Source organism: Sceloporus undulatus, chromosome 5 (assembly GCF_019175285.1).
Source record: "Sceloporus undulatus isolate JIND9_A2432 ecotype Alabama chromosome 5, SceUnd_v1.1, whole genome shotgun sequence".
Lineage (NCBI taxonomy): Eukaryota > Metazoa > Chordata > Lepidosauria > Squamata > Phrynosomatidae > Sceloporus > Sceloporus undulatus.
This window is the reverse complement of record NC_056526.1, coordinates 90,499,732-90,518,781: the sequence shown is the minus strand read 5'-3', so window position 1 is coordinate 90,518,781 and position 19,050 is coordinate 90,499,732. Positions and strand designations below refer to the sequence as shown.

The 19,050-nt window shown below is 42.4% G+C and overlaps 1 protein-coding gene across 1 annotated transcript in view; it reads left to right on the top strand.

Annotated features, from left to right (window-relative positions):
* Positions 1-9,188: 9,188 nt before the first annotated feature.
* The window catches only part of RBPJ (recombination signal binding protein for immunoglobulin kappa J region), a 43,902-nt gene continuing 34,040 nt past the window's right edge, over positions 9,189-19,050 (top strand). Inside the window, exon 1 of the mRNA XM_042468867.1 lies at positions 9,189-9,244. Coding sequence (XP_042324801.1) covers positions 9,225-9,244 — 20 coding nt within the window. The 5' untranslated portion in view covers positions 9,189-9,224. The remainder of the gene's footprint in view (positions 9,245-19,050) is intronic.

The following is a 19,050-nucleotide window of genomic DNA, read 5'->3' as shown; positions in this document are numbered from 1 at the left end:
GCTGTTTAATGGCGAGCTTGCAGGCGGCTGTTGAGTGGAGCTAAGGGTCACACTAAGAGTTCAGAGCTGCTGGTTTAAAACCCAGGGTCAAGCCAAGGAACAAGGCAAAAGTTAAAGAACAAGCCAGTGCAAAGACTATTTACTGCCTAGCAAAATCTCAGCCTACACAGAAAGCCTTTATAGCCTTCTCTATTATGGAGAGCTAATGGCCACAATAGTTGGATGGGGCCCATATAGAAATTAACTACTACCCTGGGATAAAAAACAAAACAATAACAAAACAACAACAAAAACCCAGCCCACACACGTGTCAAGCTGTTGGTTGCTGATTCTAAAGCTCCAGACAAATTTATATAAGGGGGCTTTTTGCAACTTATATGAGTGCTGCTTCTATATTGAATAGCTGTTAGCTAGCTGCCCTTAAAAACAAAAATAAGATAAAATGGGATTTTAGAAGATCAGAGCAGAAGAAGAAAGAATTCAAACGGGGAAGGAACCATGACAGCACTCCTTCAGAAATTGAAAAGCTGTGTCCATCTACTAGTAGAAGGAAAAACAAAGTAACATAAGCAAACTGTAGGGAGGAAGGTGGCCAGTATACACTGCAAGTGCCCATGTCCCTCTAGTGGTTCTAAATAGATACTCCTGTGGTAAGTTAAAAAACAAGACAAAAAGGAAAAAGGATTAAGTTATGAGGTCTTAAAGAACCAGGTCATATTAATATAAACAGCTAAGGATGAAGAAGGACTGCTTCTTCTATGCGGGCAATTCTGTTTTGTCCCACAATTATACCTGAACGCAACAAGTCGAGCTTTTATCTCTGATTCAGTACCTGTGACAATTACCTTTTGGACTGATAGGTAGGAGCTTGTCTTAAAATTAGTGTTGGCATCAAACTTGTTTCGCCCACTGTCATCAGAGATAAAATGTCTTCTGAATTTATATCGCTGCTAACCTTATCAGTAGGGATTAATGTAGTCACTGAAGGAATGTGGCTTTTGAGAAGAAAACTTTTTAAATCGTTGATGTTACTTGTGTATAACCTACTTATATTAAGATAATTTAATTAATTAAGGACTACCACTCAAATCTATACTTTACACAACCCCCAACATCACTCTCTTCCAAACTGAAATGTCTCCCGACTATCAGCTACTCTAACAGATTCTTCAATATAGTCATACAACCAATTTTCTAATACTTTTCAAATTCTTAGCCAATTCACTGTTGATCTCCAGCATTTCACACACTCTGTACCCCTCACTTACTTGTGATATATGTTAAATAATATGTATGAACACAACAATAGTTAACAAACACTTTATGACACTACATAGAATAATAATGCATATAATACAGAACATCTCTACCATGGAAGAAACGATACATCATTGCATCCCCAGGCACCTTTGCCCTTGCAACCCAAGGAGGCCACTGATTATAATGGGACAGAATTGTAGTTTTGTTAATGACAGTGTATTTGTTTGTTGTTTGTTATATCATCCCACTTCTCTCAGTATAGGGATCCCGGAGGTAATAAGCAGATTTAAAAACAATACAAAAACATTTTAATTGTATAAAGTTTTTAAAAAAACGATTAAATAATCAGAAAGTTAAAAACATTTAAACTAGTAAAACTGTATTTAAAAACGCTATACGAACCCTTAAAATCTTTATTGTACGGCATATCAAAAGTCAAAAACCCATATTTCGTTTCATATTCGTTTTAACAAAAAGCCTGATAGTATAAAAATGTTTTAATCCGCTTACAAAAAGGAGAGCAGGGACTGGCTCTTAAAGAGGGAGGGGCCAAAGTCTGGGAGCAAGCCACCAAGAAGGCCCTCTCTCTGCTCTCACCACATGAGGGAATAGCTAGGACAGAGAGGAGGGTTGTTTCTGGATGATCTTCGAGCTCTAATTGCTACTAAAGGGATATGGTCCTTCAGCTTACCTGAACCCACATATATAGGATCTGCAGGTCTAAACAGCACACAATGAGCTGTTGCAAAAAAGAGATTTGTGTTGTACTTCCTGTCGCAAGCTCCATTAGAAACCGGCTGCAAACCTGAAACTCCAAAGTACTTTTTAAAGACAGCCCACAAACAGAATCTAAATGGGACATGTTCCACCTTGGTCATATCAAGTGCCAAATGCTACGGTCTCTACTATATCGTCATTGTTATCAGTGAAAAAAATGTGAATATTGCAGCATGACTCATTTGTTTGGCGAAATCAAAAAAGGAACAAGAGGCAAATTGCAGTACGAATGGATGTTATGTGGACAACCAGCTGTTTCTTATCAGGCAAATATTTGGTAACCCATTCCTTGTGTTTGTCTAAATCTTAACTCAAATTCAATTTTTTGCCTGGAATATTTTTCTTGCTCCATGGGAGCACCTCCTCAAAGTCATAGCAATAGGGGGGCAGGATCTACAGCATGAGATATCCTAGAGATATCAGGCAGTTGTTTGCCTACCGGTTATTTGACACTAATTCAGCACTTACACTGTAGCACATATATCATGAAACTGCTCCTCAGTATTATTTCCACCTGCATAAAGCCATATTACCCTGAAAATAAGCATATGATAGGCCGGAGGAGAATGGAAGGAAGGTGGGACGGGAGCGGAAAGATTGGGGCCAGTGGTTCTAAAGGAAAAATGGAATTCGGGTTTGGAGAGTTATGACGATGTTCAGAAAGAAAGACAACTTAACCATTTTTGAATAAGATGTAGATTGTTGTTTAACATAGGGCGTTGTTACAGACCGCCCTAAACAGAGGCGGTATTGCCGCCGCCATCATTAGCTGCACCGAGAAGCCCCAGCGGCCAGACGCAAGGTTCCTGATGCAAGCTAAAAAAGAAGCACAAAAATGGCGACTTTTATTGGCAACCAGATAGTGGCGCCGGAGGCGCGCACTCGCAGCACACTCCGCCATGCCACGTTTTGGACGCGTGCATCCGAGACGTCAAGATGGCGGGCCCTGTGTGACAGCGCGCCATTTATACCCACTACGCGCGTACTAGGGACGGGGCCAGTTTAGGTAAGGTAAAGACCCTTCCTAAACCCTAAGATAACCAGACGGAGGAAGTCATTACTTGTGTGTGTTTGTTTAACGCGCCAACATATAATAAAAAATAAGAATCCCCTGAAAATAACCATAGTGTGTCTTTGAGGAAAAATAAATATAAGACAGTGCGTATTCAGGGAAAAATGGTAAGCTTAGTCCCAAAACCAGAGGGGAATCCTCCCATCTATAAACACTTTGCTTTTAATCCCATGGGTTGGTTACTAGTTATGCGTTGGCTACTCAGAGAAAACCCTATTGAGTTATCGAGCATAATGTGGTTACTTTTCACTGCATTCAATTGTAAACCCATTGTTGAGCTTCCTCTACATTTAAATTTACAATCTTTCAAAAGAAGCATTACTTTAAAATGTTAGCAGATATCAGGGAAAGGAAGAAAATATTCTGGCCTCTGACTTCAATTTCCCCTTAATTCCTCTTATTGTCAATCTTCCTAAACATGGGACCAGAGACTGAAGCACTACAGATCCCAGAATGTTGGTCTGGCCACTACCACGGTGACTTGGGCTTTGGGAGTTTAAGTCCAACAAGTTTGAGACACAAGTTGGGAAACCGACAATCTGTGCAATTCTATCACAAAAACAAATCTATGGCCCTGATACATGGACTGCCATCTGCAGATTAAGATACGTAGATGGTAATCCCACATTTACCCCAATGGCAGTGCGTGCACATGGCTGAAAGGCCATTAGGGACAGACACCAGTGTCGTTGGTGCATGCATCGCCGCACTGCCATTAAGCCCATTGTCCCAATGTGGTTTACTGTGTGCAGCACTGCCATGAGGACAATGTGAGCTTGAGCATCACGGATTTGGTATCCGTGGAGGATCCGGAAAGAGATCCTACAAAGATACCAAGGGTGACTACAAATTGCAAAACTCAGTATTATTACTTTTTCTTCCTGGGACAAAAAGTTGTTAATTGTCATGCTAGTCCATCTTCTTACTCTTGAAAACAGTCCACCCATTTAGCCTTTCTATTTTACTATTTGCTTTCTAGATTAGAGGTCTCTCAAAACGAATTTTTGCAGGCAAGATTGTACTCACTTTTGGATTTCTAACAAAGCATTCTTCAGCACTTAAATCTAGTTCTCAGAATTCGTTAGAAGTCATGACAGTTTAAAAATTGGCTTGACATCCAGTATAAGTGGTTATCCTTTAATTAAGCCACATCAATTGCCATTTGAACTAAAACAATCCATCTTTGTCATAGTGTTTTAGGTTGAAGCAAACAATATTTTGCTCCTTTGTATTTATAATGAAGAAGTAACCCAATTATTTTATTCTTCAGTTCTTTGTCCATTATACCCAACAAAAAATTTCTTGGTAAAATTACAAACATCACCTTTACTTTATTTGGATTAACATATAACTATTAGACCACAGTCTATCACATGTAAATAAAAAAAAAGTGACTCTTCAAGCAACATTGTTGAATTAACACACTATTGAAACATTTTTTCACAAGTGCATTCATTACAAAGGAAATTAAATTATTACAGTATTATAATAATATATCTAAATAAAAGATATTAAAATACATTTTAAAAAGATAAAACTGTTTTAAAAAACAACTTTAAAATGAAACAATATCCCAAGCAGTCCTGTGAAAAATTCATTTTGAAAGCCTGTTTAGCCTGCCAGCAGCGCCATTTGGGTTTCTCACTGGGCAGGGAGTTCAAGAGTCTAGGGGCAGAAACTGAGAATGCCCCCCCTTGGTCCCACCAACCATTTTGTGATGTTGTTGTTATTATTATTATTTAACCTTTATTATAAAGCACTGTAACATTTACACAGCGCTGTACATACAATCTTTTTAATTGGATGGTTTCCTGCCCTCAGGCTTACAATCTAAAAAGACACGACACAAAAGGAGAAGGAGAGTGGTGTGGGAGAATGGGATGAGTCCAGCAGTCTTCTCTACCTCCAAGGCCTGGACAAGCAGATGATGGAGGGAAGGGCTTGCTCTAATGGATGGTTTTAATTCTTCTTCCAGGGAGGCCTGTTGAGCTAGCCTGCCTTCTAGGGATAATACATATTAAAATGCATAGCAATTATTAGGAAATGATTCAAATAAAACAGGCAACAAAGAACATCAAATAGCAAGTGACAATTAGCAATATCTGGGAAACGCTTCTTGAACAAGATGGTCTTCAACTCCGTGAAGCTGGTTAAAGAAAGGATGGGGTGGATGGAGAAAAGGGCCCTCCAGAGACTCAGAGCCTGGACTGTTCATACAGGAAATACAACTGCCAAATAAATTATTATTTATTTTTAATTTATTTATTTATTTAAATTTCCCTGCCTCTCCTGCATTAAAAAACATATAAAACATCAAATAAATCCAATCCAATACATCAAATCAAACAATAATAAGTCAGATAAAAAGCTAAACTATCTAATAATACGACAGATTATAACAGTAGGATTTGCACAGAATCATCATCAAGATTAAAGGATGGATATCCTAAACAAGGGTTGGATGGATAGCTCGCCGGAAGAACTCTGTCTTGATACCTTCTTAAAAGCGTCCAAGTGGTACTAAGATGGATTATTTCTTTGACAAGCCATTCCTCAATTAGGAGCAGAGACAATAACATTCTTTGGGAAGTCATAGCCTTGGTCCTGCACCCTATAGGGCTTTATAGTCATATAGGTTTTGATATAGTAAATGGTTCATATAGATGGTATATTGATTAGCTCTGATTTAAATATTGAAGTGTATCACATTAAGAGGAGGAAGCTAACTTGTTTTCTGTGCTCCAGAGACTAGGACCCGGAGCAAAGGATGCAAGTTTTATCAGAAGAGATTCCACCTAACATTAGGAGGAAGTCCTGACAGTACAAGCTGTTTGACAGTGAACAAACTCCCAATGAGTTGTAGTGGATTTCTTCCTGGAGGTCTTTAATAACAAGAGGCTGGAAGGCATCTGTCAATGGGGATGCTTTGATTTAGATTTCCGCATGGCAGAATGGGTTTGACTTGGATGGCCCTTGCGGTCTCTTCCAAACTCTTGGATTTATGAACCACCGCTCAATGTGCTGGAAATAAACGGCACGAGTGGAGCTGTTTCAAACAGAGGAGATAAATGTTTTGGGCTCTGTAACCTGCCCTTAAAACCAAGCAACCCCAGCTGAAGTTTCGAACACGTTAAAGGCAGCCCCACATAGAGCCCACGGATTCCAAACCAATGCATGTCCACCCAGGCCAGTATCTGACATCTCAAGGAACGGCGCAACTGGTGAAAAGGCTAAATGTGCAAAAGCACTACTGGTCACTGCAGAGACGTGGGTTCTAGGTTTCAAAGGTGAGTCCAGAGTCTCCAAACTGTAATTAAGCTGCGTTTCAGGGAGAGTTAACCCATCAAACAGCCGTATCCCTGTTCCCTGATCTGCCTTCGAATGACTGGAGTGCTCTGATGTTGATTAAGTTTCAAATTGTTTTTGCCCTCATCCAGTCCATTACTGACGAATGTGGTTTTTAGACATGCCATTGCCTATCCAACTCCTGCCCACAGGTTTCAACTGCTATCCATTAAAAAAAACCAACAAACAAGGAGAGCTAGGACAGTTAGCCCTACCCCATCTTCACCAGCCAGGTCTCTGTAATTACAAGTCAGGTTGGATGTGAAGTCAAAGGCTTTCATGGCCGGCACTCGTAGTTTTTGTGGGTTTTTCGGCATATTAGCCATGTTCTAGAAGAGTTTCTTCCTGATGTTTCGCCAGCATCTGTGGCTAGCACTTCAGAAAAAAGTGGGTATATATATACTGTGTGATCCTGGGAATCAGGAGTGATTTGCATTGTATTGTTCTGTTGCTGATGGCCTCCTCAGGCTGGGAGCTAATGCAAAAGAGGATATGTGTCTGCTAATGGTGATCATTATTTTCTGGGAAAGCCCTGATTGAGTGGTTTCCTATATTGCATTTGCTGAGTCGCATTTTTATTTCAGACTGATAGCAAATTTTGTTCACTTAAGGTTCTCTTTTCCGGTGAAATTATCCAATAGTTGTTTTGTGGATTTCAGTGGTTCTCTGTGCATCCTGACATGGTCGTTGTTGGCATGGTCTCAGAAATTTCAGTGTTTTCAAAACAGTATTTTATGCCCAGGATGGTTTGTCATTGTTCATGTCCTTGATTTTTCTGCTTTTTTTTTTGGACCCAGTCTGCAGTGGACTCTAGTGTTCCTTTATTCTTGTTTGCACCACTGCATTTGGGGTCCCTATGTAATTATGAGACCCCTTTAGCCATTTCTGTTTCCATTGCCAGGCTGAATGTGTGGAGGCCCTCCATGCCATTTGTATCACGAGGCGCGCTCTATTATAGAAGCATAGAATTCAAGAGTTGAAAGAGACCACAAGGGCCCAGATCCAGTCCAGCCCCATTCGCATGCAGGAACTCTCAGTCAAAGAATCCCCTTGACAGATGGCCATTCCAGCCTCTATAAAGGCTTCCAAGGGCCATGGCATGGACAAGCCCCAGTTGCATGCAATGTCACTCCAGACCAGTCCTGAAGGCGACGCGGGAACTGGAAACAGAAACCACCACAGATTAGTGGTATGACGTAAATAAGCACGATTATGAATAAATAAATAATTTTCACCGTACATAAGTTAGAAGTGGCAAAAAAAGCCTTACATACACACAGTAGGGCAATATTCCGCAACTTATATATATGTGTGTTGTGTTTATGTGTGTATAGAATCATACCTTTAGACACTTATATATGTGATATATATCTATGTGTGTGTTGTGTATAATCAAGCTGTATAAAACACACAACATATAATGCATAAATAAATTTATATAATTGGTGTATAGAGTATCAAGTTAGACACATTATATAAAGTTATATATATTAATATATATTTAGAGTGTGTGTATATCAAGTTTATAGCCATTTATGTATGTATGTGTTGTGTGTGTATTATATATATATATATAAGTGTGTGTATCACTTTTTAAGCCACTTATATTATGTGGTATACATATATATATATTATAGTGTGTGTATCAAGCTTTTAGCACTTCTATATGTATATGTGTATCTAAGAGAATATTTTATAGTGTGTGTTTATAAGCTTTTAGCCACTTGTATATGGTATATAATATGAGATAATATAGTGTCGTGTTATCAAGCTTTAGCCACTTGTATATGTGTATATATCTAGATATATATCTAGTGTTGTGTATCAAGCTTTTAGCCATTGTATTGTGTATATATAAGATATATGTGTATCAAGCTTTTAGCCACTTGTGTATGTGTATATATATAGATATATATATAGTGTATCAAGCTTTTAGCCACTTGTGTATGTGTATATTTATAGATATATATATAGTGTGTGTGTATCAAGCTTTTAGCCACTTATATGTGTGTATATATATATATATATATGTATGTATGTGTGTGTGTGTGTGTGTGTGTATATATATATGAGAGTGTGTGTGTGTGTGTGTTCCCCTCAAAACCGTTTCCTCCAGCCTCCTCCTCAGTCCTCACACCTCTCCTCCTCCCGCCGCCTAAAATGGTTTCGGCCACAATGTTCTTCCTCCCCCCAGATCCCTAAAATGGTTCCGCCCACAGCCCTCTGATTCTTTAATTGAGCTGATTCCCACGTTGACAGAACGATGGAAAGGAACTCCCTCCCCCGCGCCCGCCCCCGCTTTCCTTCCCTCCGTGTTACTATTATCACCATACTCTCGCGATGTTCACGCCGTCTTTCCTTCGCATCAATCGAGAGATCTCGCGAGGGTTGGGTTCGGCTTCTATTCCCACGCTTGTTGTGTCTGTCTCTTGTTTGAGGCGAGCGGGGGGGGGCGGGGAAAGAGAGAGAGAGAGAAAAGCGGCTTGTGTGATGTGTGAGTATGTGGGCGGGGCTAACTCCTCCATGGCCCCGCCCCATGTGGCCCGCGGTGAGTATGTAGGCGGGGCCAAGCCCTCCCTGGTCCCGCCCCCTTTTGGCTTTCTTCCCCCCTTTTTAAAAAAGGCTTGTAGTGTGAAGCGACCGGAGGTGATTACCGGAGTGCGCATGCGCGTCCTTGGCTCGCGCGCGCCTGCCCCCCCTCTCGCTCGCGGCGGAGACCCATTGGCCTGCCTCTCGCGAGAGTTGGAGTTTTGGCGAGAGTTTGTGGAAGATGGCGCCTGTTGTGACAGGGTAAGCACGGGGGAGGGGAGGGAAGGAGGGGGCTGTCGAGGCAAGAGTTCCTCCGGAGCCGCTTCCGCTCGGTCTCCCTCGGCGCTTGGGACGGGGGTCCTCTCTGCCCCTCGGCTGGGCCTTCGCCGGGGAGGGAGGGAGGGAGCCAGGGGGAGGCCGCCTCGCCTGCCTTCTCTCAAGCAGGGCTCTCAGGGCTGCGGAGGGAGAGTATCCCTTGGGGCCCCCTTCTCCCAAATGGGACTCTGAGGAGACCCCCAAAGCCCTCTCCATAGAACCATAGAAGAGTTGCAAGGGACCCCAAGGGCCCTGATCCAGTCTTCTGCCATGCAGGAACTCTCAGTCAAAACATCCCCAATGACAGATGTCCACCCAGCCTCTCTTAAAGGCTTCCAAGGAAGGAGCCTCCACTACACTCCGAGGGAGTGGGTCCCCCCCCAAAGCCCTCTCCAAGGAACCATAGAAGAGTTGCAAGGGACCCCAAGGGCCCTGATCCAGCCCAGCCCCATTCTTCTGCCATGCAGGAACTCTCCATTAAAGTATCCCCAGCCTCTCTTAAAGGTCTCCAAGGAGGGAGGCCCCACTACACTCCGAGGGAGTGCGTCCCCCCAAAACCCTCTCCATGGACTCATAGAAGAATTGCAAGGGGCCCCATGCAGGAACTCTCCATCAAAGCATCCCCAATGACAGATGGCCACCCACCCTCTCTTAAAAGCCTCCAAGGAGGGAGTCTCCACTACACTCCGAGGGAGTGTGTCTCCCCCAAAGCCCTCTGCATAGAACCATAGAAGAGTTGCAAGGGACCCCAAGAAGGGCCATGATCCATTCTTCTGCCATGCAGGAACTCTCCATCAAAGCATCCCCAATGACAGATGGCCCCCCAGCCGCTGCTTAAAGGCCTCCAGGGAGGGAGCCTCCACTACGCTCCGAGGGAGTGCGTCCTCCCCAAACCCCTCTCTCCACTGAAGCAACCCAGAGCCAAGGGGAGCATGTGTGTGTCTAGATATGCCTATGTGTGGGGAGGTCCAGTCCATTGTCTTTTGTGAGGGGATGCTGGGGATGCTTCTGTGGGGAGCAACCAAACCATCCCCAAATCCAGGTGCTCCAGTTCAGAGGTGTCGCCTTTGGAAATCCGTCTTGCAGCCAGGGCTAAGGAGTCAAAGAATAAGAGGGTTTTTAAAATAGGAGTAGGAATAAGGAGTATAGACTTGAGCCTGTGCCTCTGAGGAAGTCAAGTCCAGGAAAGCTCTTGCTCCCAGCTTCTTTCTTTCAGTGAGTCTCAAAGGTGTTACAAGATCCCTTTGCATGCGAAAATCCAGGCGCCAGGAGACAAAACAATGGATAGTAATAGATTTCAAAGACGTAGCCACTGTGAGTCTGCAAAGGGACCTTGTAGCATCTTTGAGATTAACTGAAAGAAAGAAGTTGTTGGCATGAATAAAGATGTTTTTACAGGAGTAGGCATAGCAATAGTAGGTATAGACTTGAGCCTACTTCCTTATGCCTCAGAGGAAGTAAGCTGAAGGCTAGGAAAGCTCATGCTCCCAGCTTTCTTTCTTTCGGTGAGTCTCAAATGTGCTTCAAGATGCCTTTGCCTAGAAAAAGTCTGGAGGAGCAACTGATGCTGTATCCCTCGTTCTCCCAAGGGACTCTGAGGAGACTCTGAAGGTCCCAAGGGAGGAGGAGAAGGAGGAGGGTGCTGTGGACCTGCTTTACCCAGCCCCCCAAAACCCCTCTTCACCCTAAAGTGGGGGTGGCCCCTTCCTCACTCCTTGTCCCAGAGCCAAGAGGAGTGTGTGTGTCTATGTATGTATGTATGTATGTATGCATGTATATGTATGTAGGGAGGCTCAATCCATTGCCATTTGTGAGGTGATGCTTCTGCTGGGAGGAACCAAATGGCCCTCCCCAAATCCGGGTTCTTGGATCCAGAGGTGTCACCCTGGGAAACCAGTCTTGCAGCCAGAGCTAAGGAGTAAAGGAGTGAGAGGTTTTACTGGAGTAGGAATAAGGAGTATACACTCGTACCTCCACATTCATTAAAGTTAGGGGCACAAGACCCCCGTGAATATGGGGGGGGGGGAACCCGCAAATAACAAACAGCCCAAACAGACAGGCCAAAATAAAGCTGCTTCGGGTTACTTTGGAGGCATGCTGTTTAAATGACGCATGTGTCCTAAGAGGCCAGAAGCTGCGCTCCAGTCCTTAGCGCGGCTTTGGAGCAGCTTCTGGCCTCTTAGGACGTATGCGTCATTTAAAGAGCTAGGGATCTCTAGGTCCTCCAGCGCAATTCTTTGGTCAACATCCAACAAACACTGACTGTAGAACTGCACTGGAGGGGCTACGAATCCCTAGTGCAGCGTTCTCTATAGGAATCTCTAGGTCTTTTGGTGCAACTTTTAGTTACGGTTGACCATAGAATTGCGCTGGAGGCACTAGATATTCCTATAGAGAACATATTGATCAAGTCTGTGAATAATCAAAGCCACAAAAATCAAAGCCTCAAATATGGAGGAGTGATTATATGGTTTCTTGCTCTTTATTCCTACTCCTTTGTTGTTCTTGTTGTTGTTCTTAACTACTGTCAAGTCAATGTCAACTCATGACGACCCTATGAATGAGAGACCTCTAAGGGTCTAAGACACCCTCATATTGAGGAGGGAGCAAGCTTGTTTTCTGCTGCTCCAGAGAATAGGACCTGCAACAATGGATGCAAGCTACAAGAAAAGAGAGTCCACCTCAACATTAGGAGGAACTTTCTGACAGTAAGGGCTGTTCGACAGTGGAACACACTCTTTCCTTGGAGTGTAGTAGAGTGTCCTTCCTTGGAGGTCTTTAAGCAGAGGCTAGATGGCCATCTGTCGGGAATGCTTTGATTTGGATTTCCTGCATGGCAGAAAGGGGTTGGACTGAATGGCCCTTGCGGTCTCTTCTAACTCTATGATTCTATGACTCTGTCCTCCACTGCTCTGCTTAATTGCTGCAACCCCATAAAACCTGTGGCCTCCTTAATAGAGTCCATCCATCTGGCATGTGGCCTTCCTCTCTTCCTACTTGCCTCTACTTTTCCCAGCATTATTGTCTTTTCCAATAAGTCCTCCCCTCTCATTATGTGTCCGAAGTACGACAGCTACAGTTTTGTCATCTTGGCTTCCAAAGAGGTTTCCGACTTGATCTGCTCTAGGACCCATTTGTTTATCTTTTTGGCTGTCCGTGGGATCCTCAGCACTCTTCTCCAGCATCACATCTCACATGAATGGGTTTTCTTCCTGTCTTCTTTCTTAACTGTCCAGCTGTCACATCCATGTATGGTAATAGGGCAGTGGTTCTCAACCTTGGGTCCTCCAGGCATTTTAGACTTCACCTCCCAGAATCCCTGATCGTTTGGGCAACCTGGCTGGGACATCTGAGAGCTGAGGTCCGAAACATTAGGAGAGCCAAAGGTTGAGAACCGTTGTGATAGGGAATACAATAGCTTGTATTCCTACTCCAATAAAAACCTCTTATTCCTTTACTTACTCCTTATTCCTGTTATTATATTGTACATGCAAATACCATTTTTTAAATTTTTATTTCTTATTGAGGAGTATAATAGTAGGAGTAGGAGTGACATTAAGAAAAAAATATCTTGCTCTGGAGTAGGACAAGGAGTAACCCCCAAATCACCACTGCTCCCCAGCCCTGCTTGCAGCACCTTCTCTAGCCTTGAGGCTGCTTCCTCAGAGGCATCTGAGTTACCTACCCTTAGGGACATGCCTCTGAGAAAGTCAGCTCAGGTCCAGGAAAGCTCACACTCCCAGCTTCTTTGTTTCAGTGAGGCATGCAAAAATCCAGGCATAGTGTGGATGATACCTGTGGCAAGGGCTGTACTCAAAGGAGATCAAAACCAGGAGACAACACAGTGAATAGATGTCAAAGACATAGCCAGTGTTGGTCTGGAAAAATCAGTCTGCAAAGGGATCTTGTAGCACCTTTGAGGTTAACTGAAAGAAAGATGTTGGCATGAGCTTTCATAGACTTGAGCCTACTTTCCTATGCCTCTGAGGAAGTAGGCTGAAGTGTAGGAAAGCACATGCTCTCAGCTTCTTTCTTTCAGTGAGTCTCAAAGGTACTTCAAGATCCCTTTGCCTAGAAAAATTCTGGAGGAGCAACTGATATTGTATTGGTAGCGGTGATAAAGCACAGTCCTTTCCTAGTGAAAGCTGTCATTTCAGTCCCGTGGATATGTTCATAAACTGCCCATGGTGTGTTGCATAACCCTAGTTGATTTCCTCAGCTGTATTTCAGCACATTAGCAACTGAGCCAGTCACTTAAATTGGTTGGGTCTGAAGGCATGTGTCCTACATATATATCTTGATTTTGGTGTATACCAAAATACAAAGCGCAGGATGAGTCCTTCCTGAATCTTCGTTCGCGAAGCAAAGCCAGAGAGAGAGAGGTGTATACAGTATCGGGAGCTTCCTTCTCCATTGGATCAAAATACCATACTGAACCCACCCCATTCTTGTACTGTAGTTTCGCAGTTAATCTGTTTTTGGTGTCGCTTCTTGGTGCCCTCCAGTTCACAGCCTTTTTGCTAATAAATTATGTTTTGTTGCTTTTTCTGCAAATTCTACTTAAGGTCTTCATGTGGTCACAAAATGTATTGGCTTGGAGAATTGGGTTTGTTTTCAATGTGGAGGTGTCATTTAGACCATGCATTAATGGTTGTTTAATCATTAAATCATTCATTATTTGAGCATACATTTTTTTGTTGATGGGTGGACAGCAGTTTATCAAATGGAAATAACTGGTTTTCACATGTATTTGATAACAATTTCCTGCTCCTTACAGGACATTACTTCTCCAGGTAATGGTTGGGACTGTCAGCAAAATGTTGATTCTGTTGTCCTTTATTGAGATAATAGAATAGCTTGCTACTTATTTAATTGTCTTGTCACTCATTTTCTCTAGTCTTGTTATTGCTTAAAGCAAGATCTTTTTCCTCCTTTTATCTCTAGTAACAATGTATTGTCGCCAATCTTCCTCCTCTTTCCTCTCCTGGAGGAAAGCAGTATTTGTCCCCCCCCCCCTCATTTCTGGATGTCTTTTTAGGATTCAGAAGCCAGATCAACAGGATGAAAATAGGATTTGTAATGCTTAATTCAACTTTTCCATAGCCTAAAAATAAGGTCATTTCTATCGTATTCATCATGGGTTTTTTTAATGTTGAATATAACTGCTAGACTTCTTACCTTTCAAATTCTGTGTCAGTGTAGGCCAGAGAGATGCATTCTCTAAGGAGAAACTTCTCTAGTCTAGACAAAAGTGAAACCTAGGATATACCTGGCTGGACAAACAGGTGAAATAGTTGGGGCTTTTGTGATTAGTTTGTTTTAGCATTGCCGTAAATCGGAGACAACTCAAAGACACACCGCAACAAAACTAAACAGTCTGAATGAGAGTGCATTGATACTGGAAGTTTGTGACAGTCTGACCAAATGCAAATATGACAGGAAATGCCTGTCCGCTTTGGTTTATAAATTGTGCCATAATCATGACAGTGTTATGTTGGTTAGCTTTTTGAAGGAAGCCCTGAATATGACTTAGTACATTATTATGGAAGAAGGCTGGTTTCATTTTGGAAATAAAATTTTATGATTTCAGTTTTAATGTAAGGCAGGAAATGGAGAAGTATGGCTTTCACTTCCCAATTGATTTGCTACCGAGCATGTAGTATTTACGATGGGAGTTCTCAAGCCATACTTTAATGCTTACAATATGACATGCCAGTGGTTATGTCAGTGCAGCTTTGCAAAACTCTGTTTTTAGTATTGCTGTGAGAAATTTGGAGTCGGCAGCCAAATGCACAAATAACATTTTATGAGGATAGAATTAGTTGATTAGTCTTCTTCATATATTACAGTAGATTGGTGGCAGAAGACAGAAATGGAAAAAATATTAACTTTAAGGTCTTTTCCAAATTCCAGTGTTACAAGTTCAAGCTGTTTGTTACATTTCTATCTAGCTCTTCTTCCAGGAAACCCAGACTCCCCACGATCCTGTGAATTGGATTCGGTTTGCCTGTCACTTGAGCCACATAACTGAACTTTGTTACTGAGTGAAATATGGAGCCTCTGTTACCCATGTCCCTATTACCACTCATGCCAAAGTAACTAACCTAGCAGCATTCCTGTTTTGTTCCTTACTTTACAGAGATTTTTATTTTTTATTGTCCTCCATATCTAGGACTCCCCCGTTTGGTCTTTTTGCAGAAGGAAGGACCTACTGGAAATCAAGGCACAGAAGTACAGTGCACCCTTGGCTTACCGGAGGATCCGTTCCCTGCGTAAGCCGAGTTCCGCACATGCTCAAGCCCCATTGGAATGAATGGGGCCTGTGCATGCGGCGGCGCGGTGGTGTGGCAGCACACACACGCCATGGGCACACGTCCCATTCATTCCAATGGGATGTGCCCCCCTTGTGCCCCGCGCGCTCCCATGTGGCTTATGGCGTATGGTTAAAGCTGCCTATAGCGCGCCCGCGTATGACACGGCGCACTGTATTTAAAGTCTTCATTAGGTTTGCTCTGTAGTGGCTGTTGAAAAGTACTGTTGAGATTATTTACATGTATTGTGTTTCTGTTAGAATCAGAGCTGGAAGAGACCGTAAGGGCCACCCAGTCCAACCCCCTGCCATGCAGGAACTCTCAATCAAAGCATCCCCAACAGATGGCCATTCAGCCTCTGCTTAAAGACCTCCAAAGAAGGAGAATCCACTACACTCTGAGGAAGTGTGTTCCACTGTCGAACAGCCCTTACTGTCAGGAAGTTCTTCCTAATGTTGAGGTGGAATCTCTTTTCCTGCAGCTTGCTTCCATTGCTCCGGGTCTTCGTCTCTGGAGCAGCTGAAAACAAGTCAGCTCCCTCCTCAGTATGACATCCCTTCAAGTATTTCAACAGGGCTATCATATCACCTCTTAACCTTCTCTTCTCCAGGCTAAACATACCCAGCTCCTTAAGTCGTTCCTCATAGGACATGGTTTCCAGACCTTTCACCATTTTAGTCACCCTCCTTTGGACACGTTCCAGTTTTTCAACATCCTTTTTAAATTGTGGTGCCCAGAACTGGGCACAATATCTCAGGTGGGGCCTGACCATGGCAGAATAGAGTGGCACTATTACTTCCCTTGATCTATATACTGTACTATACTTTTACTGATGCAATGTAAAATCGCATTGGCCTTGTTAGTTGCCGCATCGCACTGTTGACTCATGTTCAACTTCTGGTCTACTTGGACTCCCAGATCTCTTTCGCATGTAGTTTCATTCAGCCATGTGTCCCCCATCCTATATCTGTGCATTTTATTTTTCCGCCCTAAGTGCAATACCTTACATTTCTCCCTGTTGAAGTTCATTTTGTTAGCTGTGGCCCAACTTTCTAGTTTATTCAGGTCATTTTGCATTTTGATCCTGTCCTCTGGGGTATTAGCTACTCCTCCTAATTTGGTGTCATCTGCAAATTTGATAAGTATGCTCCCAATTCTGTCATCTAAGTCATTGATAAAGATGTTGAATAGCACTGGGCTCAAGAGAGAGCCCTGTGGGAACCCACTGGTCACTTCTCTCCAGGATGAAAAGGAGTAATTGTTGAGGACCTTTTGCATTCGGCCGGTCGACCAGTTACAAATCCATGTACCAGTTACATTGTCTAGCCCACATTTCACTAGCTTGTTTGTAAGAATGTCATGGGGAACCCTGTCAAAAGCCTTACTGAAATCAAGATATACTATATCCACAGCATTCCCTTCATCTACCAAGCTGGTAATTTTATCAAAGAAAGAGATTAGATTTGTCTGGCATGACTTGTTTCTCTGAAACCCATGTTGACTTTTTGTGATTATGGAATTGCCTTCTAGATGTTCACAGGCTCTCTGTTTTAATGATCTGATCCAGAATCTTTCCTGGTATTGATGTCAGACTAACTGGATGATAATTGTTGGGATCCTCTTTTTCCCCCCTTTTGAAGATGAGGACAACGTTTGCCCTCCTCCAGTCTGCTGGGAGATTGTTCTCCAGGAGTTATAAAATGTAGTTTCAATTTGGATTTATTGTGAATTCTTTTATGATTATTGATTGTGGGATTTGTGGTAGAACAAGCTAAAAAACCCCAAATAAACAAACTAGCATCTCAATTTGTTTTTCAGTGGGAGGAATGATTATAAAATTGTGACTAATAGAAGTGCTAGCCACTTGACATGTCACTGTTTTAGATACTGTACAGATAGAGGAAATATTCCTGAGTACAACAAGAAAAATAGATCCCTATTAATAAAATGTTGATAAGGGTAGTACCAGTAAATGTACAATTCACATTATAATCAAATTTATCCCTCAATTGATTTTTTGGTCTTCACATGTATGTAGTTCATGATGTTGAAAGTCTGTTAGTTATTTTTTGTTATTTGATGAGCCAGATCAATATGAAAATTATTCATACTGGTATTTTAACAGTAACATGAGCACACTAGCTCATACTTAGCCATTCACATTGGTATAAAGCAGCATTGCAGTGTATGTCAGAGTTAGCAGAAATAATTGAGGATTAAAAATAAAATATCCATGAATTTAAAGTTATGGGACTCATAGGTTTTAAGCAGAAAAATAGAAATATTGGATCTACTGCATTTAGTGAAAATTACTCCTAGGTAGGTAAACTTGGGCCTGTTACAGACTGCCAAAATAAAGCTGCTTCGGGTCTCTTTGGAGGTATGCTATTTAAATGATGCATGGGTCCTAAGAGTCCGGAGGTCGCGCCAAAGCCACACTCCATTCCTAAGCACTGGAGTGCAACTTTTGTTGCAGCTTCCGGATTCTTAGGACCCATGCATCATTTAAACAGCATACCTCCAAAGAGACCCGAAGCAGCTTTATTTTGGCAGTCTGTAACAGGCCATAGGATTGCAACTTTAGTACCTTGGTTTGTAGGAGCAGAGTAGCAAATGCAGTCTTCTTGCTTCTCCTTATCTCCAAACTAGATAAAAGGTCACCAGCAGGAGGCAAGCAATGATTCACAAGAACATGAAGACACTTCATGCTCCTATTATAAAGATGGTGGCATCCAGTAGGTACAAAAAGGCAGCTTACGTTTGACAGTTCATACGAATTATTCTCTAACCCTGAGATTGTCTTATATTTTACTTAAAAATTCAACAACATATTTTGAGTGAATAAACTTTTCTTCCATTCTTGAAGAGAAAGTATTTCTCACAGAGGTCTTTTTCACTGGTCTCCAATTCTCTTGAAAGAAATGATGAAAGGGTAGGTGGGTGTGACACAAGGATGGGTAAAAAGAAACCCATCACCCCTATTGTTTGTAGGCCTTTGCAAAAGAAGCCTGTTTTAAACTTGGTGTGGCTTCAGTCTTAAGACCTCTTTGGACTGTTCTTTGTTGATTAAGCTACAGGTTTCAACTGAACATCTTGCAAGTGCTGTTGTGTGTTCGTTGTGAACTAATGTTTATTGAATGCTGTAAAGATTGGGAGGTTTGGGCTGTACAGATAGTTTGGCTTGCAACTCCCATCATGTGGGAGTTGTAGTCCAAATCACCTGGAGGACATAATGCATCTGACATTTACTCTAAAGGGTAGGTATCATAATTGTTTTAAGGAGTGGTTTTCTGAGGATAGAGAAGACAGAAGAACCTTGTTGTTAGCCTCACTGAAGAAAGGAACATGACAAATATAGCCAGGAGAATGCATTTAAATCTATTGATCTTTGAAAAGCATGGAAACAGCTTGTTGTTTTGTTGCGTTCCTTTAAGTCGTTTA